We start from the raw sequence: 22612 nt of genomic DNA on the forward strand, positions 1-22612 counted from the left end.
TCCACTTTTCTCGGTTATTTAAAGCCGTCTTTGACTTATTCCTTAATACTGACAGCTCCGCACTCGTACCCTTTTATTAGTACCATGGGTTTACTGTTGGGGTCCTTGACAACCCCTAGAAGGTAATACATGAGGGCACGCTAATGTGAAGAGCACTCATTTTATCGCAGGACGTTCATCCGTTTCGAAGCCTTGAGGACACAATTAGCTTAGGGCGCAACTCACTGAACGATTGAAACTCGACTCGAAGAGGCGATGCAGGTGCACTGTGCGCCAGCTTGAAATATAGGCTCAGACACGTGCTTGTAGCAAGGCAAAGTGACCAACGGGAATTGCGTAAACGCATATTACAAATATTTCGAAAACACGATCAAGTTTTCCGTCTATTGCAGTTCATGACCGCCGCGTCACTTTAACCTTCGCGGCGGCACTTACACTTAGCAAGTGGCGGTTTCGTTTTCCCTCTCCGAGACGGTGTCCAGCGTTCGCGGATATCATTGAAAGCAAAAGTATTTGTTTGTGGCTGTCGTCAGTGCTGGCGATATGCCATGTGGCTCCTTCTAGATGGGTTTTCTTTAGACATGCGCGAGGAACAATCTGGACGTCGTGCGAGAAAAATCCAGTCATCTAGTTGCAGGAGCAGCTATAAGAAGAGAACTTCGGCATCGATTCAATCCTCAGCGACCACGTTTGCTTGCCTGCCGGAGGAAAGATTCCAAGAGCATTAATCTTCTTCATTGTAAGTTATTCACTTCCATCATTTCAAGCTGCCTAAACCGGTTGGGATTGAATTTTAATGGTTGCTGATGTTACATTTTGTACACTTCGAATAGGCCGCACGCCCTTCAGGCTTAGCCTAATTAGTAAAGAAGCATAGTAAACGTGTAAGGAATTCCAGGGACTGTTAAGACAGAAAGATACGTTAATCGCACGTTCTTGTATTGAAAAGCAAAACAAAATTGCCAATGAAGCAAATTACACACGCGTTATCACGCCACCATGGTTATTGGGAATGATCAACTTACACTCTTGCCAAACATTCTTAGATATTTTTCATCATGTCACCTTGTATTCGAAGCTCATAATTACATAGTTTTTGGCTTTTGTTAGAGTCCTTCATAGCTTAAAAGCTTAGTAGTAGTAGCTTTCGTGTAAGAAAACTTGGACAATTTTATAACTAATGATTTCTTCAAGCGGTCATCACAGTAAGGGCCTAATTAACATCGACCAGAGCTTCGTGTCATTGTGGTTGGACTATGTTGTCGCAGCTCATTGGTCTATACCGTGCTGTATATATATCAACTTAATGTTCCGATAAAGTGAAAAAAAGAAAAAAAAGGTGCGAAATAAAAATACCTGTCAATAGCATCGAGCAATGTACCTATAGGCACAGTATAAATTAATTTTTACTGCAAACTGTGTGTCAGCTGTTCACGTGATGTGGACACAAGGCTAGTAAAGTCGAAGGAATTCACAGAACATGCCGCAGTGACAGTACAACTCTACATTGCATGTGCCTGTACAGCTTTGCATTCGCCGGTCATAAAAAGACAGTGCCATATTTGAATCAAACACTGTTTCAGAGCTCATCACACAAGGATGTGTATTGGACGCGAAATGCACGTCCTTGTGCATAACACAAGCACGCGCAGCTCTTGGTTACAAAAAAAAAGAAAAAAAAGATCCTCCAAGTGAAGCTGGTGAACTAGCTTCTGGCTGTTGTAGCTAGAGCAGAATGCATACATTTCCAAGCAGACGCAAGCCTTGAGATGTGCAATTTTATTTCTTTAGAGCAGACACCTTGCTCAAAAATCAACAATGATGCCGACATGCCTTCAAATTGCCTCAAAAGGCTTGGGTGTAGGGGCTTTCCTTACAATCTCGTCTGCCCCGCCAAGGTGGTCTAGTGGCTAAGGTACTCGGCTGCTGACCCGCATGTCGCGGGTTCGAATCTCGGCTGCGGCGGCTGCATTTTCGATGGAGGCGAAAATGTTGTAGGCCCGTGTGCTCAGATTTGGGTGCACGTTAAAGAACCACAGGTGGTCGAAATTTCCGGAGCCCTCCACTACGGCGTCTCTCATAATCATATGGTGGTTTTGGGACATTAAACCCCACATATGATTCAATCAAATTACAATCTCGTCTGACGCTAAGTGTTGCTGCGTAAATCTATACCGTGCATGAGAACACGGAAAAACAATCCCCGTTGCTCAAACCATGTAGTGCGGTAACCAAGAGCGGAAACAACGATAAAAGAAAAATACAGTGCTATATAGACGCGGAAAACGCAAAAAAAGAAGAGAGACATGATTTTTTCAACGTGCTGATGGTCCCCAAACGAGTGCTCATAGTGGAAGGTATATTAAGAAAGTGCTTTATGCCAAGATATATTATGGCTCTATGACTTATTTTCATGATTGATATGATGACGTAAAATATTTACTAGCAGATCGCACAAAAAAAAGCGAGAACAAGAAGTTGCGCAGCGAGGCATCGAACCAGTGACTTCGCGCTTCTCAGCGCGCAACGCTAACGACTATGCCATTAACCAATTTTTTTTCTTTCTGTCATTATATTTAATAAACTATTTGCATAATAAAGACAAAAATAGAACAAACAAAAGTACAATCACATAGCGACAATAAGTGCTCAAGCGTTAGTAAAAAAAAACATCAATGGCCAACACTGCATGAGTTCTTCACATCGAGAGTTGTTCACACTTCTTCAACATGTTAACGCTGAGCCATTTGCTAAATAGCTGAGCTCTGAGAATCATCACTGGCGATGATCAGAGCTCGGCAATTTGAGCGCGTTTCCGTCATCAGTAGTGAGATAGCACGACGGGCGCACGTACGGCGCGCTCACTCAAGAGGTCATAGTGCCGCGGGATTAGGGTGCTTTGTACCTATTGTGCTTCCATAGCTGGTTTGATTTGAAGTTACGTTAGATGAAGAGAGCACAAGCGTCATTTCGCTCACTACCACAGCCGCGTTTACAAAAGGAGCGCGCTGCTCACACACGAAGAAGAATGGGCACCGCTGCTGGCGCTCGTCCTGTGTATACCTGAGCGTTCATGTCGCGCGTCTTTCGTTTGGGCAGCGTGCTTTAACTGTCGAGATGTAACAGTTGTGTATCCGTGCTCGTCCTGTGTACGCTCATTTCGTGCGTGCTTTATGCTTGAGGTGCGCGCTGCAAGTATCGAGGTGCTTGCTGTTCTTCGCGTGGCGTTGCGGTTTGTTACTGCAGCTTTCGTTCTCTCGCCCTCGAGGCGAAGTGATGCGCAATGAATGCTCAACTATTCTTCGGCAAAGACACGTTTCACTTTCGTTTTACACTGATTTCTAAAAAGAGGTATCCACCACGTTCTCTTAATGCACTGGCGTGCCAGGGTAAATCTTGATGGTGCTAATCCGCTCGCCGCAAGTTTGTGAGATATGAAAAACTGCACTCTTTCCTGTGCAGTTCTCCCGCAGGCAGCATTCATTTATGAAGAATTTCATTCTCGCTCTGATTACCTGCGTGCTACAAAGCTGCTCTTCGAGACACTTCAGATACACGCCGTGAGGTGTGATTTCAAAGCGTAGATGTATTAGGTGGTATGTTCAAAGCTGATAGAATGATTATTCAGGATACTGTTCGAGACAACACGATGCTTCATCTTGAATTAGAAGAGCATATGTTTAAAGCAATGCTGATCGAGTGTCATCCCATGCATGATGATATTCTTATAAGGGTTTGTTTAATACATTTGGGCCAAGAATTGTCTACATAAGTTGCTGATTATTAGACAACCGGTAACCGTAACTGGTGAAACAACTCATGATTCTTCGGGGGTCGTTTCAGACGCCTGTGACGTGTGGACCCCCACCAATACGACTGTTACAATAAGCTGCACGCGTTGGCGTGTTAGTGCTGTTACCACAGTAGAGCACCGCCGCGGTGCTATACTGTGGTCTAGTGGCTAAGATACTGGGCTGCTGACCAGCCACTCAATGGATTGAATTCCGGCCAAGGCGGCTGCGTTTTATATGAAGGCGACTATGTGGTGGGCTCGTGTGCTCAGATTTGTGCGCACGGTAACGAACCTGAAGTAGTAGAAAATACCGTATCCCTTGCCAATGGCCTTTTTTTATTCATACATAGTGGTTTTTGGACGTTAAACGCCATCTATCAATTACCACTGTATATTATTACACTGCTGAAGGTGGGTATGACATTGCTAACAGGAGTGTATGGCATTTCTGTCTTCCAGTGTGTGCTGTCGAGACCATGTGAATGTGATCATGCGGCAGTGAGGCTAGGGCTCCCCGTTCCGACGTGGGAGTGGCCCGTGACGTTGCTCTAAAGGAGCAGCGTTTCTCAAGGCCCAATAAAGTTTTTTGTCTGTCTGTCTGTCTATCTTCAAGTGACAGTGTTTCTTTATATAGAGCACTCCTTCAAATGGGGGCTTATGCGAGGAGGTGACGCCTATAAGAAGATTATGAAGCGGCGGTGAAAACGCGCAAGCACGCGCCCCGAATTAAGAATGATTCGCCCGTCTTGAATATACCTCGCTGCCCGTGCTCCCGTGGCGCGAGCTAAGGCGTAAAAACATATGCCAACGTTAACTACGTAGGTGTAGCCAGATGCTGGGACGAAAAAGATGCGTTCGCCTAGTTCTACGTCAACGGTTCATTCATTGATTGATTGACATGTGGGGTTTAACGTCCCAAAACCACAATATGACTATGCCGAAAAAAAGTGTTCGTGAAATTTACCCGGGCTGATATTAACGCACCCACAAACGTTCCATCAGTTTTTTAGGGAACGAGCAAATGCGTTTATTTGGCGAGTAATTACGATGGTAGAAGCATTTGAGTAAGCCCTTCCTAGTGTAACCTTATATTGTTCGCAGTAAAAACCTGGGGTGCTCTTTTTGTTTTTTTTCTTTCTCTTTTAACTTGATTGATATGTGGGGTTTAACGTCTCAAAACCACCATATGATTATGAGAGATGCCGTAGTAGAGGGCTCCAGAAATTTCAACCACCTGGGGTTCCTTAACGTGCACGCAAATCTGAGCACACAACCCTACAATATTTTCTCCTCCATTGGAATCGCAGCCGCCACAGCCGGGATTCTCTTTTAACTTCTGCACGCAGGTATGAACCACGGCGCTGCCATGGCAAAGGAGCTGGAAGACCGTCGTGACATCCTTGTGGACCGCTGCTGGAGCCTGGCGCCCCTGTCGGCGATGTCGGCGCTGCTGGCCATGCTCATATCGAAGAACAGTGCGCTCTTCTACGTGGCCTTCATTGATGAATTCGGTGTGAGCCACCAGAGCGCCAGCTGGCCCCTCACACTAAATGTAGTGATGGCGCACGTGGCAGGTACGCCTTGAATTACCGTAAAGTGACGCTGATAGGATGCTTGCGCTCGTACGTGCCTTCTCGTTCATGTGTAGCTTGTGCGCAACCATCTTTTCTTTTTAGGTGATAAAATGTAGAAGGAAAGGGAAATCAGGGGCTCATTTTCGTTTATCATACACATTAATAATGACAACTAACAATAAGAGCTGATTTATATGTGGGGTTTAACGTCCCAAATCCACTATAAGATTATGAGAGACGCCGCAGTGGAGGGCTCCGGAAATTTAGACCACCTGGGGTTCTTTAACATGCACCCAAATCTGAGCACACGGGCCTACAACATTTCCGCCTCCATCGGAAATGCAGCCGCCGCAGCCGGGATTCGAACCCGCGCCCTGCGGGTCAACAGCCGAGTACCTTAGCCACTAGACCACCGTGGCGGGGCAACAATGAGAGCTAGCTAACAAGGAAAGTATAAGGAATGTTGTTTGAGGTGAATGTAGTGTATTGTGAAGAAAGAAAAGCGGACGGAACAAGAACTCTTTGCTGGCAGGATCCAAACCTGCGACCTTCGAGCAAACCTGCGACCTTCGAATGCTCCACCAGCTGAGCTACAGCGGCTGTCTTCTTGCTGTCCAGTTTGCCAAATATATATATGTGCACTTGAACCTAAGAGTGTTCGCCAGCACCGCTACAGTAGCCATGACAGCGAGTGTAGACCACTCGCTGATAAGATGTAGTTTTACCAGCTGCCGTGAAAGCTTATATCTTAGGCAAGAGAAGGTGCATCTGATTCTTCGCCGTGGCGGCCGTATCCTCGATCGCTGCTAAACGCAAAAGCAGCCTCTCACCGAGACCTATTATGCTTATTAAAAAACAACAGTCGCTCAAAATTAACTCAGAGTATGAATACTGCATGTGAAGCACCGATTAAGTGCACTGATAAACATCGACCGACCCATCGACTGACTGACGGATTAACCCGATAACTAACTAAACTCACGCTAATCATTGCGCGGAAGAATTACAACGTGCCACATGTTTCTAAAGCTCGAATATAATGTTGTTCGAGCGACAATAACTGCCGCCTAATTGCGAGGGCTGGTCACTCAGGTGACGGTGGTGATGCAGCCTGAAGACGTAATATTCTTTCTTTGTTTTCAGTGCAGCGCAAAGAAAGAAGAAATAAACACTTAGAGAAGGCCTCAAATCCTTCGTCGGCAAAAGCGCATCATTTATATAGTTACGATGATTTATAGATAAGAATAATAAGTGCCACGTATGCGTTTTTACGTGTCATTTTGGTTTGAGCTTTTTTAATTCTTTTTCTTCTGGGAGCATGACTTTTGGAGACTTGCACAACGAGTGTTTCTGACAGAAAGGGCCTATGCATTGAGAACCAACGTTTGTTTAAAAAAATTCAAAAACGAGCCTTGAACTTCGTTAATGCTCCAATTCGGTTGAAGGATCGTTTATAAGATGAAAGTGGTCATATTCGTACAACTTGTATTTAGGCCTCAGTCATACTATCGAATCGGAATGCACTGTGGAGCGCAGTTGGATTAGGGCACAGTTACCAGTTATGCTAAAAATAAGCGTCATTGCGCTTCTTGTTTTTCGCCAAGTCGCTTGCACAATATTACTGTCAGTTGTCGCGTTTTTGGAGGCTTAGTTCCATTTCCCCGCCAATCATAGTTAGTTAAGCAATAAACCATCACGTTAACGAAGAGTGCGTTTCGTGACTTGGGGTAGTTGACTGTTGAAGTCATGGGGGAAGCAAAAAGTAAGTTTAATCATGCAATGAGGTGAACGTGCGTTCATCTACCCTGGACACATTGCTAAAAGGAAATAAGGGTTTCGGTTCATATTACTATATATTTTTGCTGTACGAAATAATCAAAGGCGTTGTTTTAACTCCTCGTTTCAGGACTCCTTTCCAATTAAAAATTGTTCATTGTCAGGATTGCAAAAAAAGTAGTTACATTTCCGTTTTTTCGGTGATGACTATTTGCTTGTTATCTCGGTCGCATCTGGCATCTCTGCAATGGAGTGCGAGGTCCAGGCTGCGTTGTGTAACAAGAGAGAAGAAAGATGAATGAGCGAGATAGAGGAAACTCGGCGAGCACGGCCGGTGGCGCGTCCGGAATTGCCCTGACCTTGGCAATGAGCCGTTTCGCTCAAAACACGGCAATCGAGAATCGGCCGGCGTGTGTGATGGTCAGCGATCTGGGACAGGGCTTAGCCCACAGCCGCGTGGCCGCTTTCGCAACGCGATTGTTGTGTCGCGCCTTTTATAGATGGGGCGAGGGTAATGACTGCCATGAGCCGTTCGCAACCTTCGTAATGTCAAGGTGTTGGAGGATATCTCGAGGCTGCCCGCGTTGCTCGGGCTGTCAGCGCGCTTTTCATTCAAGGATTCGGCGCTGCGTGTTGTAAAGCTCTTACGACGACAGATGTTACGTTTAAAAAATAAAAAAAGGAATCGTTCTATATATGTAAGACTACAGATTCACTTCTGGGGGCATTTATGAAAAATTTGTGCACTGATGCCTCGTTTCTATGCTCCGTTTCACACATCAAATGCAACGCTGTGGAAGCCATGGGGACTTATGCGGTATGTGGTGAAGTATAGAGAACTTTATTATGCGGCCTCGCTCAAAAATATTTCAATAATCCTCCCATCCGAAAATGTGACCTGTTTGTTATCGTTTTAATGAAGGAGCTCTTTATTGTCTGAGAATCTTTGTTAGTTGAACAAAATCATCATCATAAGCCTGCACGTGGTTTTTATTTATGTTTTCTTTGATCCCATGACATGTCTGCCTACTTTTTTTTGCTTGCGGGGGATTTTGCAGCTTTGGCTTATGAGAGAACAAGTAGAGAGAAAAATAAAGCATGTAATAACAATACAGATAATTGTTGAGGTTTAACGCCCCAAAACCAGGGTATGATTATGAGAAAGGTCGTGGTGGATGGCTCCACCTGGTGTCGTTTAGGTGTGCCTAAAGGGGAACTCTGGCGTTTTTTTTGGTGATATTCACCGATTTGAATTAAACTTTGAACATGTGTTCGTGTTGGTACCGTGGGGATAAGGGCTAAAATATACAACCATTACTCATTCAGTTTTTCAGAAAACTAATCCTAAAATTGGTAGCTGATTCTGGAATCATGCTTGTAAACACGAGCCACCCTGTGCATGTGACATCAGGGCCTACCCTTTTTTTCCAAAACCCCGCCTTTCCTAGCAGACGGATGCAACGCAAGATTTCTTCTAGGAGGTTCCGACAAGCGGCACAGCTTCATCCCCCGTCGGATGACATCGCCAACTTGCTTCTCGCGCGTCAGAAGATCGAGGCACGTGAACTTTGTTTACACACTGGCCTGCCGTGGCGAGGTGTAGCGGATCTCGTGACGTCATCGGAGACGGATTTTTGTGACGTCATTGGATACCCACCATGGACAACAGAGCCGCTCTCTGTTTCGGTTTCTGGCTAGACTCGTCGTTTTTTGCTTAATGAAAATTATTTACGAGTGCCTGAGCAAACTGAACTGCCCTAGCTTTTTTCGGACTGTGAATACTATTAGAAAACAGCATTATCTTAGCATTGTTGAAAATGCACCGGAGTTTTTTTTTAAAAGGACACTCACCAGGCCCCATAGCGAATTTTAGTTGGACAGTGGAAGTTGTTGGGTGTCCGATGAGAAACGTTTTGCCACAAAAATGTTTCAAATCGGTTCTTTACGAGCGGAGAAAACAGGTTTTTTGAAACGGCGCGAAACGAGGGTGAGAGTGGCGAGCTTGAAACCTTTGCCTCTCCTCCGCGTAGCCTTCGCAAGCCAAATATCTTCCCCACCCTCTCCGGCATACGACCAAGAGGTTACGTGCGCATGACGTGCCCGAACAAGCCCTGCCCCCGTGCACGCGAGCGGCGTTGCATTGTTGACCAGTGTTATTTTGTGGTCTTCTGCCTTTTGCTGCGGGATCGTTTGGAAACGCTGGCTCAGACGCGGTAGAGTAGGTGAGCATAATGAGTGCGCGAACGCGTAGGAGCGTTCCATGGCGGTCGTCTGCTCAATGCGCCGACCGTGGGGACCTGAACGCATGCGAAACACTGGCACATTAGCCCCGCATCTCGTAGAATTTCATGGGAAAAGATGTAAGAAAAACGCGCACAATTTTTTATTGCGTCTCATTATTTATTTCAAGTTTTATTCATCTCTTAAAGCAACAAATACACAAACTACGCATGGTGTGTTAAATAACTTTTGCCATGTCACGTGGTATACTGTTGACAACGTCAGAGCAGAGTCGTCTACGTAGAGGACCAGCGTCACTGCATTTCCGTGTACGTAGGGCCATTCCTACGCCTACGTCATGCCCTCATACTCTACGCGTGCGATGGCAGAGGGGAGGGGGAGCAGCTTTCATCTTGAAATTTGACTCATTTCCGCGGCGCATAGCCTTGTAAATTTTGGCAGACGTGATCATGAACGCCTCGCCTACGCATTGCGCTTGATTTGGGTGCACGTTAAAAAACCCCAGGTGGTCTAAATTTCCGGAGCCCTCCACTACGGCGTCTCTCATAATCGTATAGTGGTTTTGGGACGTTAAACCCCCCATACCAACCTACGCATTGCGCTTGTCAGCTCAAAATTGTCAAACCTGGTGAGTGACCCTTTAAAGCTGATGGCGAATCACACTAGAAGATCCACAGCGGTTGTGAAAATATAAACGAAAATGCTTTTTGTACTTTGGAAGTAAAGATACTCTGTTTCTCGCACAGTTGGCGATACACTATTTCAAATCGTTTAGTGTGTTTGTATTGTGGCCTCCACGATCAGTTCGGGTAGCGCGCAGGCGGACCCAATGGCTGAGGGCCCGTTTAGGGTCTGTCCACGTGCTACCCGCATAGTCGCCACTCACGTGCCGGGACCCGTGCCACACCTAATGGAGGGTCAAAGAGCGTCTCTGATTCACTTATTTGGTCCCCACTCGGTTAAGGCAGGTGTCCCGGCGCGTGCGTTGCGGCTGTGCGGGCAGCGCGTGGAAAGGCCCTTACAACGACGAAATCGAAGCGCAACGTGAGCACTTGGCTATGCAACTTCTCGCATAGCTTCTGAAGCGTTGCACACTATATACGAAACGGTGTCTAGCTGATTTACAGAACTGTGGCTTGCCCCACCGCGGTATAGTATAGTGGCTAAGATTCAACTCTGCTGACCCGCAGGTCACGGGATGGAATCTTGACGGCGGCGGGTGTATTTTTGATGAAAGCGAAAATGCTGTAGGCCGTGTGCTCCCATTTGGGTGCACGTTAAAGAACTCCAGGTGGTGTAAATTTCCGGAGCCCTCCACTACGGCGTGTGTTATAATCATATGGTGGTTTCGGGACGCTAGACCCCACATATCAATCAATCAATCAATCAATCAATCAATCAATCAATCAATCAATCAATCAATCAATCAATCAATCAATCAGAACTATCGCTCGCTTGCGAGTCAATATAACTATGTCATAAGGCATGCAACTTTGAGGAAATAGGGAATAAATTCGAAGGCCTGTGGTTCTGCAAGGAACACCCAAGTATAATGGGAAAGGCGTTTCCATATTTCCCGGAAGCCGGCGCCATCGTGCACAGGCAGCGTACTGCCGTAGTCGCTTACCCAGCACAACGGCTAGCATACATTCTATCAATTGTAGAGAAACAGTAACGTGCTTCACAATGACACTATCCGAATTGGTTAATGTCGTCCATACATAAAGCATTGAGATGCAGTAGTAGGCATTTCACCATGAAGATCAATAAGCAGTCTTGAATCATGCAATGTTTGTCAGATGCGTGCAAGGAAGTTACTTCTGGTGATAAAAGTAACGGAAGATTAAGTATTTGGTTTTGAATGTATGAATCATCGAATGTTCTTTCTCTACATCGCCAACAACTTCGCGACAGTTCAGTGCACCTTAGGAACTTGTCTTCCAAGAATCGAATGCGTGTTGTGTCGCTGGTAAATGTTCTTAATAACGCAAGTAAATGGACTATAAACTATGTGAGGAAAATTTTCGAGTAACTTGTCGATAACGTGAGCTCAAAACTTTAAGAAAGAAACATCTGATGAAGTGATCAGCCCAGTGCAAACGTCACTCATAGCGTCCTGCATTTATTTATATTTTTTTCTTCTTGCACAACTAGAAACGTTCACTTACTATGTCGCACGAACAAGTCCACACTGCCGCGTCGGTGATTTTTGTTGCAGGTTTGCTAGTCACGGTGTTGCAAGAGAGATTCACCATCTACCAAATCGCAATTACCGGAAGTCTGCTGAACTTCAGCGCGCTAGTGGCTTCAGCCTTCGTGCCCGACATGACCTGGATGTGTGTTACGTTGGGCTTCTTAAGCGGTGAGCATGACGCTTGTAGATGTCCTCAGTAGATAATTTTGTGCACCACATAAATATATCTGATTCTTGAGCGCCAGCTTTTCGGCACCCTGCAGAAACTTGCCATGCAGATTTCGTATAGGCTTGTCAGCGTTGCAGACGAGCGAGGCGTAGAGGTGAAAGAGACGTGCGTTATTCATTCAGTAATGTTACCAATTCGAAGAACAAGAAGTTGTATGACATATTATTCGGTGCCGAAAAGACCCTGCAGGAAGTTTGCACTGATGTGCTAGGCAGTAAAGTAGAAGCAAAGGCAAACTTGGAATGTGTTGAGGTTGTTAAGTTGAAAATTGTCTTTCTCGCTTAGAATGAAAAAAATCGTCGTTTAACCATCCTGTATTTCTGACCAACAAAGCGTTCAGCAAAATATACATAAGACACCTTTCAACTTGGACCACTGCATTGCGAAAATGAAGCCATAATATGAGTCAAAATGCTGTCTTCCCAGCTTTGTTGGAATATTGTGGCAAGGTTTGTGCTTCATTTGCTCCCGAAGTATTTTTGTCATTTAATATAGAAACGTACACAATATACTATGCGAATATATCATTTGCGAAAAAATTCACGCTTTTTATAGAAAACGCTAGATTTGCAGCATATTGTATGTAAAACCGGGAACAAAAGTACATAGACAATCAGGGTGTGTGGCAAAATTGCCGTTGGCCTCTTCTTGCGGGTATTATTCAGCACGAATTCACCAGAGCAGTGCCGCAGACAGCTCAATGCTTTCAAGCTGATGAGTCGCAGACAACCTATATGGCCATTTCACCTCACAGCCCACAATACGTTTACTTTTACTCGTGGGTGTATGTAAAGACAACCTCTACACTGTTGGCATGCATATTCTCTATTTGACCTGTTGCAGGTTTATCTGTCGGCATGATCATGCTCTGCTTGTCGATATATAACATGCTGTACTTCGACAAGTACCGCGCCACCGCCAGCGGTTTCAAGTACACCGGGATGACGTTGGCGCCGCTCGCCTTCCCTCTGCTTCTATCGGCGCTGCTCAGAGAGTACGGCCTCCACGGCGGCTTGCTGTTGCTCTCGGCAATCACTGTTAACACCCTGCCCGTCGCCATGCTCATGAACAAGCCCCGGCCTCTAAACATACGCTGCGGTTGGCGAAGCGTTGACCCTGCTGATAAAAACACGGATAGCTGTGGTATAGACAGCCATCGTGGACTAGATGCAAATGACGTACCAAAGGCCGTTCAGTCGGGAATTATAACAAATGGTGGCGATGTGTTCTGGAAAGACTTTCGTGGACATCAGAGCAACTCACCTAATGCCACCGTGTTGTGTACTAAGAATAACAAGGCTTCTGACTCTACGTGTGAGACAGGCTATAAGTTGAACACCGTGACGGACGTTGTTCGAGAGAAGGACGAGGTGTGCCACCGAAACGGGACCGCTCACTCTCCGGCTGATAAGGGCTGTGCAAGGGTTAATGGTGGGAACTTCCCGCCCTCAAAAGGACCCGCCAAGATAACGTGCCAAGGATGCTGCAAGTCATCTCGCGCGGAACACGACGAAAATTGCCTCGCGCGAACGAAGACACCAAACAGCGTCTGGAGCAGCATCTTGGTGCTCCTCAAGAACCCAGTCCTTTACATTCTCGTAGGCACATTCACAATCGGCGAGTACACTACGATCACTTTCGAGACGACAGTCTTGGACTATGCGGCAGACAGAGGCGCCGCGAGGCGTCAAGCAGAACCCATGGTCATGTACGTTGCTACGGCGGAAATGCTTGGACGGCTAGTGATACCGTTCTTCTGGGATCGTGCGCGGCTCAGCCGCTACCTCCTGGTGGCAATGTGCCTGCTGGCTGAAGCTATCTGCCTGATCGCTATGCCACACGCCACCTCATTTCCACAGGTCGTGGCGACTGCCGTTGTTACGGGCATTCCTGCGGGTTGTATAGTGGCCTTGAAGCCCGTGGTGCTAAGTGATCACTTCGGTGTGGAGAAGTTATCGGTGTGCTGGGGCATCGCCGGTATCGCCTTGCTGCCTGTCGCCTTCGGGGGGCCTCTTCTCATAGGTAAGCACCAACATATACTGTAATTTGTTCAGTGCGTCAGCTTGTGGTAACAGTCTCCCCTCTGTGCTATCACATTCATGTTGTTCAGTAAAAATATGGGGCGTTGAGTTCACTTTGCGGGTTTATTTTGTTGCATGGTACATATTTACACATACTTATCAGCCCGCCAGCCCTTGGTATGCTACAGGAAGCATGACCGTAGACAGCAATTTTATTAGGGGGGGGGGGTGCACTTCTTTGACATAGTCGTTTTTCACTCTGTATGCCTTAGCAAAAATATTTAGCGTGGGGAGGTGGCATTGGTCGTGTGTGCCATCCCCTCGCTACGTTAATGACAGGAAGTGATAACCTGTTGGTAATCACAAAGGTACGCACGCAGTTTTTTCGACTATTCGTGACTCCTCCGCATTTTCTTCGCAATATTTTTCGATCACAATATTTTTCAATCACAGTGTTTAGGTTGTTACAGCTATTTTATATTTCGAATATTATCGAAAATCCTAATCGGAAATATCATATCAACCGGAGCCAACAGCTAGATTTATGGCTTATGGCTTATCCAAGCTATCTGAATTGTGAAATCACTCAGTAGTTTCTTGATAAGCGTGTTTTTACAGTATGCTTCACCGTTTCAGGAATAACTGAGCATAGCCCTGCCGTGGTGGTCTAGTAACTGAGGTACTCGCCTGCTGATCCGCAGGTCGTGGGATTCAATCCCGGCTGCGGCGGCTGTATTTTGGATGCTGCATTTTCGAAGTGAAAATGTTGTGGACCCGTATGCTCCGGTTTGGGTGCACGTTAAAGAACCCCAGGGGGTCAAAATTTCCGCAGCCCTACACTACGGCGTCTCTCATAATAATATGGTAGTGTTGGGATGTTAAACATCAAATGAATAAAATAAATATCAATGAATAACTGAGCGTATGCCAATACTGCAATACCCTATACGTCACGTTGAACTTGTTGGTTACGTTTAGTGACGCTGTAATGTTGGTATTTTGCCGTAGTGTGTTGATTGGCTTTTCAAGCCTTCTCTCGCAGCAGTACCAGCTTGCTTCTTTTGTGAACAAAGTTCACTTAAGAAAACATTGCAGCATGCTTTTAACTTTCGTGTTTTTTAAGCCCCCTGAACTTAAAAACCTGAACCAGCGTTGTTTTGTATATACATAAAGAGTTTCCGCCGAACTGTCATGATGCTACATGCATATTGCCATTTTCTGGGACGATGCACGTGTGTGCCTGATGAAGAGGACGAAGGGTTCTCTGCACTCGGTCGCTGGTCACAATGATTTCGAACAAACTTTGTTATAAACCAAACCGATGTTAAAGTTCCTGTCTCCGGCATACCAGATATGAATTGTGGGCTTAACTCTTCCCACTGGTCCGGTTTTGTCACTAGTAAATGCTTACTTTCCTTCAGGTGTACATCACATTCGGCCATTAGATCCTCTAAGATCTACGTGGGGAGAAAATATTTTAGTAGTAAGTGACTTCAACTATCATCATATTACATGAAGAGTAAGTACGTAAACGAGTGGCAGCGGGTCATGGTACTAGGCCCGGTATAGTCGTTTTGATGTTTTAATTCGGGAAGCCGAACATATGGGGGCAGTCATACTTCTTGAGCGCTGGATTTAACGATAGTTATAGCGCGAGAACAAAAATGATGACACAGAGACAAAAAGGACACGGAAGACACGAGCGCTACCAGCTTTGTTAGCGCTCGTGTCTTCCGTGTCCTGCTTGTCTCTGTGTCGTCGTTTTGTTCTCGCGCTATAACTATCGTAATGCCATAACAACTAGCCCAAGCTGCCACACTTCTAAGCTGGATTTAGGTTTTACAAGCTCTAACATTGATGTTTCGTCTTGGTAAGTCGTTTATAACGCAACAAATAGCGACCACTTACTGGTAACTGCAAAAATAGAAACATTGATAGCCGTATCAATTTCTAACGCTTCCACGCACATAAAAAACTCGAAATTTAAAGATTTTTTCCTTTTTTTGTTGGCTACTCTATCGCATAAAGGCACGAAGTCGAAGGCTCTGAGCATTTGTTCTGTGTTAAAGAATTCTCACGAGAAGTCTGAATTTGTGATGTCGTCAGTTACCCTGGATTCCAATTTTCCCTGATGAAGTGATTTCTCAAGGCACTCTATACACAGAAAGGCAGCATAGAAAAAGCTATTGTACAATCAGTGCCATCAAAATGGTACGGATTACCAGTTCTGTGCTGGCAATTTTAAACCTATAGTTGCGAAGTTCGTCTGATATATGTGGTTTAGGCGTAGATGCAGCTGTAGGCTATATTGCAGCTTTTTTAATTGATGCTGCAACAAAGTGTATTTCACAAACGTTACTGTGCGCAAAATGACGCGTTCCTCGCTGGAATAGTGAGTGTAAAAGGGCACGCAAAAAAATAAAACATGAAGTTTGCTTGGGAACTCACCGACAGCCGAGAACTACCTCGGGGGTTTCAAGAACATCAAGTCTCATGGAAGAAGTGTATGTCGTAAGCTAGAAGGGATATCTGGCAGAAATGTTCAACCAGCATTAATTCCTATACAAATAGGGCGAGAGCCTGGAACATGGTTGGCAAGAGCACAGGACGAATAGCACACTCTCTTCTTCTGGTTAACATACAACGCGACAGATTGGAAGACGAGGAGAATGCTCTCTGGGCGCACTTCTAGCAGGTCTCCAGCTCGTCAAACTACACTGAAGCGTTCCAACGTCATATAACCAGAACAAACAAAAACAGCCAATAGAGCGCTGATCCTCGGCACCCGAGACATTAAATGTTTCTTTTTCGCGAAACGATATAGGTTGTTCTTGTCTGCTGCGATGAACCTGCCCCAGGCCCCGACCGTGCGGCGTAGGAAATGCCCAAAAGTTTCTGCCCATTGGAAACCAAAAATGCTCTCTTCTCCCTGTATAACGCGTTATGGTATTCCGACGAGCTCCCCTCAGCCTCGAAGAAAGCCGTCGTTATGCTCATTTTAAAACTAGGCAAATACCCATCCCCAGGCTCAAGCTACATGCAAATAGCAGCTAATTAGCTGCCTCTGTAAGGTGTTTGAGAAAATGTTGAACAGGCGACTGATGCACTTTCCTGAGACTAATGACTTACTTGACTCATACCAGTGTGCGTTTCGAGAGGTAAGTCTACCACCTACCACCTTGTCTGTGTTTATCGGCACAAATTCGTGACGCTATTGTTAAAAGACAAGGTTTTATTTTTGTTTTCTTTGATATAAAGAAGGCCTATGGCCTACATGGCTCTTTGACATATTGCGAAACCTGTCATATTTAGTTTTGCCTGGTAGAATGTTGACGATCATCGCAAGCTACCTGTCTAACCAGGCATCCTGTGTTCGACTGGGCACTGTCTTATTCCGTATATTTGTCCGAGAAACAGCAGTGCCTCAAGAAGGCTTATTGATTTGTACGCTTTTCATAGCCAAAATAAGCTCTTTGCGCCTGTCTACCCACGCAATATGTTTTGTTGCACATATGGCGATGATCTACAGGTCGGTTTTAAATTGTGTAGCCTCGCACTATATCAATGTCAGAATAAATTAGGTTTGAACAAGGTTTTTCAGTGGCCAGATGAGAATTGTTGTAACCTCAACGTGCTTCAAAAGTTTGCGTCTTGTTCTGCCGGAAGAGACGCCTTCATCCCAATCCCAAGATTGACCTGCATGGTCAACGTATGTTTGTAAAGTGTGAGCGTTAGAGTATGGTCTCATATTAGATACAAAACTAACCTTCACACCATAGATCAAATATTGAAAGAACACGTTGTCTAAAACAATACATATTCCGAAAGTGTTGCCAAGCACTTCGTAGGGGGACAAGGAATGCCTGCTGAATTGGTATGTCTGCTGAAATGCCTGCTAAATTTTAAGCGCGTGCCTACCAGGCACGTGCATAGATGACGCACTTAGATTACGCATTACACCATCATCCTTAAAGAAGCTAGACCCTATGCATCCTCCGGGCATTCGCCTTTCCACGAGAGCCCTGTAAAAAGCCTGTACACAGAAACGAATGAATGGTCGCGACACCTCCAGAGAGATTACATCTATAATGAAGAAGAACGACAACGATACCATGGCCTAAACTATATCATCACCACTAAAAGGCACGAGACCAGTGATCGAGCACCTTTTTTAGCCCAGGGTATCACTATCTTTCTTCTTTATTATAATTACCCCCGGCGATAGGTCCTGGGATTAATACCCGGCACTTCCATCAAATGTAAAAGGAGTTTTTGAACGAGCCGAACAAGTGTGTGGTAGCTCGAAAAAAAAAAACGCAGGCGGACCAATATGAAGGTGCTTGATCGCTGATCTCGTGCTCCTTCTCATGATGATGATAGTTTAGCTCATGGTATCACTGTCTTTCTTCTTCATTATACATATCCTTTGTGTACTATCTCGCACTGAATGCAGAGAGAAACATTCTACTCCCTTCACAATGAAATATTTCCCAATCTGCCTCGTTCCACAACCGTCCTTCGTTGAAACAGCCCTACTCACTCCGCATGAGGAGCTACGCTGAGGAAACATGCATGTCACTACTAGAACAGCGTTTGATGGCCAGTGTATCATATCCATCACCGTGGCAGTGGCGGTTATAAAGTGTGACGTATCGCTCGAGGAAGTAACTAAATAGTCATCTACTACACATATTTGCATGCATTTTCTTGTACTTCAGCGTAAATACGCTTGTCCAGAATTTTTGACGGATGCGTCAAAGACTCATACGGGGGTGAACAATGCAGCTGCTCACCCATCGTTTTGAAATTACTCTCTTTTGCACGTCCAAACAAGCATTTTGACCGCAGAAGCTTATGCGTTATCTGTGGCTGTGAAGCAAATTAAGAAATCGCAACTATAATGCGCTGTTATATGCACAAATTCTCTCAGCGTCGTAACCGCTTTGAAACCTCTGACAAAACGTATAAATTATGTCCTTGTGTCACTTTACACCCTTTTATGCACAATCTACAGCCTCTAATGACATGTTGTATAGTGTGTTGGATGCTAGGGCACCGCGAGATTACTCGAAACGTGGTGCAGACCAGCTAGCTGCATGCATCCGCGCACGACAACGCTGCCACCAATATATTCATGGCTGTCCCTGTAGTTGACACGAACTGTTTCCTTCGACGTGAGCTCGACACATGTTAGCAGCACCTATTGGCCAACAGTATCCTGATCACGCTTCACACAACTAACACTTACCAGGCTACAAATAGGACATACACACTCAACACATTCATCTGTCTGGTGGTGGTCCATCATTGCGTGAGAAATGTGGAGAACCACTTACGGTACTTCACATCCTCCTCCAGTGCAACGAATTAGATGCATTAACAAAAAAATCGCTTTTTATTGCCTTTTTATTGCCCTGCCGGCAGCAGCTTCCATTACAGTCTGTTATGCTCATCGGTAGGGACGCGCTTTTCAATCCCAAATCAATGTTCATGTTTTTCAAAGATCTACATAGTTTCACCCCATATTCCGAGGGTATACGCAGCTAGGCATTGATATTGAGGTTGCGGCTACGGCAGCCCTTGTCACTAACACTGTCATTTCCACACGTTTTGCTCACCTTCATGATTTTGTTATTTTTTACTTTTAACCCGCCTCACGGTGCGATATTGTAGAGTGCTTTACATTCCGGTAATATCGGGCGCGGAGGCGGCAGAAGCTGGCCCAGGAGTCTCCTTGCACATCTCATGGTACATATTCTTTTCATGTCACTTCAATCATGGACCATTGCTCTTCACTCATCATTGTTCATGGCGCTCCTTGATCACGCATGGTCCTTGCACCTTAAAAACCTACATGTCATCATCATATGCAGTAGCAATACGCTACACAGCTTAATTAGCCCACCCAGGTCCTGCATATCTGGGCGTAACAGACTGCAGTATTACCAGCCAACTATACACGTTACACAATATTGTATTACAAATAGGGCAGTGAATGGAAGGCTTGCTCAATGCCACCCCCCCCCCCCCCCCGTCGCTTTTTCCGATGCACCCACCTGCAAAAGGTTCTCCGTATGCCCTCGAAGCTGTGTATATAGCCCCTACAGTACGTGTTGGTGACCCATTGTAATCATGGCTTAGTGACAGCAGTACGTAAAATTGCCAATAATGCCTTGTAACAAATGAAAAAACGAATTAGTTGTCAAAGTAAAACACTTCACTGCTTCAACGGAGGGCTCCGGAGCAATGCGTCAGCCTCGTTCAGCCATGTCATAAAAGCATCGAAAACGTTGGCTTTAGGCTAATGCACGACTATCGATACTGTACATTTTTTTTTTACAGCAGAGCTGTTAGGCCCGAGGTTTGTAATGTGTTGTAAAAAAAAGTTTTCATCCTCATGCACGCGCTATTTGTCCTCCTGATCTTCTGCTGGGCTCTGAGAACAAGTGCGCCGATTTGTCCGACGTGAATCGTAACAACCAATGGGTGAGAGAGACAGAGTGCAGAGCGAGAGTAAAGGACAGATATACGTTTCTAGAGAAGAAAATCTTGGCAACGCGAGATTCAAACCCGCGAGCCCACGATTCGAAGGCGAGCGTCTTAGCCACTCGGCTATCGGGGCACGCTGGTAGATCATAGTATAATATAATGATTGGCTTTGAAACGGAATTCAACGTGAGGAGGAATGGATGATTGCAGAACGAATAGAGAAAAGAAAGAATAGAAATAAAGGGAAGTGACACAAAGATAGAAGGCGATACATTAGCTCGAGAGAAAGAGATGAAGAGAAAAATTAGCTGACAGAAACGTAATAACAAAGAAAAGGATAGAAAGACAAAGAACCAGATGTAGAGACAAAGATGTAGAAAGACTGAGCGATAGAGAGAGAAATAAACGTTTATTTAGAAAGAGTGTTTCGAGCGAGGCCCGGTGTCACCCTAAGGTGGGAGAATTCCCTAGTCCACGAGCCTTCTGGCTTCGACTGCCTTCTTGGCCCAGGTGACGAGACGAAAAAAATTAAAGAATGACAGCAAGCATAGCAATCTATATTGTAGCATAGCAAGAGATGGTAAAGGGAGAAGTGAGAGAGTAAAAGCCTAGACAAGGTAGGACCAATTAGGCGCCTACCCACTTCGCTGTGACTTCAAAGATTACGGCAGCCTTCTTAATTGCTTCTCCCTTTGTTCATGCTTGGCGCTTTCACCGACTGTGACTCGGTCAATCTTTGTTACAATGCATATCTCGCTCCTGTATTAACAGCCGATCGCGATGTCTTCTTTGGCTTACAGGTGTGTTTCGGGACACCTTGGGGTCGTACGAGAATCTCTACCGCATGTTGTCCGTCATGTGCATCACCTGCGCCGTCGCTTTCTTCGTCTTGGACTTTGCACTGACGCGTTTGCGGAGGCGACAGAAGCTGGCCCAGGAGTCCCCTTGCACATCTCAGCGGTTTCGGGCTAGGTCCTTTGATTCCGAAGTGGATGTCAGAGACATTTACTGACGACTGCACAGGGGTCACTTACGTTGTCGATGCCAAGACCGCTGATTAGAGGCTCTCGGTACGCATTGGCTGGCACTGTCACCGTGTGAATGCCCGCATATGTGAGAATAACGCAATGTTCAGAATTCATGTGAGCGTGTTTATGCGTGCGTAGGGAACAAGAAGCCACTCCATGCACAGACCACATTTCAACGCATGTGGTGTGATACAGGGACACTGAATACATGCGTGGCATATATTATTGACACGCGAGTCGTGCTGGAAAGCGTCTCCTGAAAATGCACGGGGATGACGTTCATATATATACAGAATGAAAGCACGTATAGTATAGCAGCTCTTTGATTAGCTTGTGTAACGTTGTCCCTCCGTACGAATGCACCGCGCAGCGCAGGAGTTGGCGCGGAACAAAGCAGGTCACGCCGCGGCTGCGGGTCAACGTCACGCTCCGCTCGCAGTGCACACTGGCGTCATTCCCTTCCTAGCTTGCCGCTCGCTCGCTGCGGCATTCGAAGCCGCCGCCTCGTCCTTTCTCCCGCAACACCTGCCGCATTCGCCGCTCGCTACACCGCTGACTCGTCAGTTCACGCTCAAAAAGCTTGATGCGCGCCTAACGCACGCGTTAAACTTTTTTTGTACGTATCGCCTACGAGGCCTACGCAATCATCGCTTGTCACAGCGCTTACCACAGCACCTGCGTTAGCGCCTTTCTACCCGTGCGCAACGCTGCTGCTTTGCATTCCACCATGTTCCCTTTTAGGAGATGGTCCAATTATTTTTGCATATACTGAGATTCCACGAAGTATATTACATAGAAATGTATTGTACTGCACTGCCAAAAAACGAATACTCAGCAACTTATGTTTCAGCAAAATAAAAGTATTTCTTTGTTACTGAAAGGCATTGTGTTTTCATTTTTGCTTTTAGATTCTCCGTGTGATGAAAAAGCGCTTTGTTATACACTTGACTGGTTTCGCAACATAGCAAATCACTTCAATGATGATTAGGAGCGCAGAAGGTGCTCGGTGCATACAGTGTAGAAAGTAATGAAAGACCCTGTTATGAACCCCTCTTAATATTTAAACCACTACCAATATTGTAAAAAGTACTTCAACCGTAAAAAGAGATGACAGTTATAGAAGATATGCTGCAAGGTTACTGAAACTGTAGCAGTTGATATGTATGTGTGATGACTGAAAGAGTGAACGCCAGAATTCAAGTAGTGTGCTTAGATTGACTGGCTAATAAGCTCGATATGTTAATTAGCTTCTTTATTCTGCATATTT

The 22612-nt window shown here is 45.5% G+C and overlaps 1 protein-coding gene across 1 annotated transcript; it reads left to right on the forward strand.

Moving 5' to 3' along the window:
* The first annotated feature begins 529 nt into the window (after positions 1-529).
* On the forward strand, positions 530-22225 carry LOC119181931 (monocarboxylate transporter 5). The gene is made up of 5 exons (XM_037433188.2): positions 530-739; positions 5140-5367; positions 11603-11746; positions 12651-13829; positions 21118-22225. Exons 2-5 carry the CDS (start codon positions 5142-5144, stop codon positions 21327-21329), a joined length of 1761 nt encoding a protein of 586 aa, XP_037289085.2. The 5' UTR covers positions 530-739; positions 5140-5141; the 3' UTR covers positions 21330-22225.
* The last annotated feature ends 387 nt before the right edge of the window (positions 22226-22612 follow it).

This window comes from Rhipicephalus microplus, chromosome 3 (genome assembly GCF_043290135.1).
Source record: "Rhipicephalus microplus isolate Deutch F79 chromosome 3, USDA_Rmic, whole genome shotgun sequence".
Lineage (NCBI taxonomy): Eukaryota > Metazoa > Arthropoda > Arachnida > Ixodida > Ixodidae > Rhipicephalus > Rhipicephalus microplus.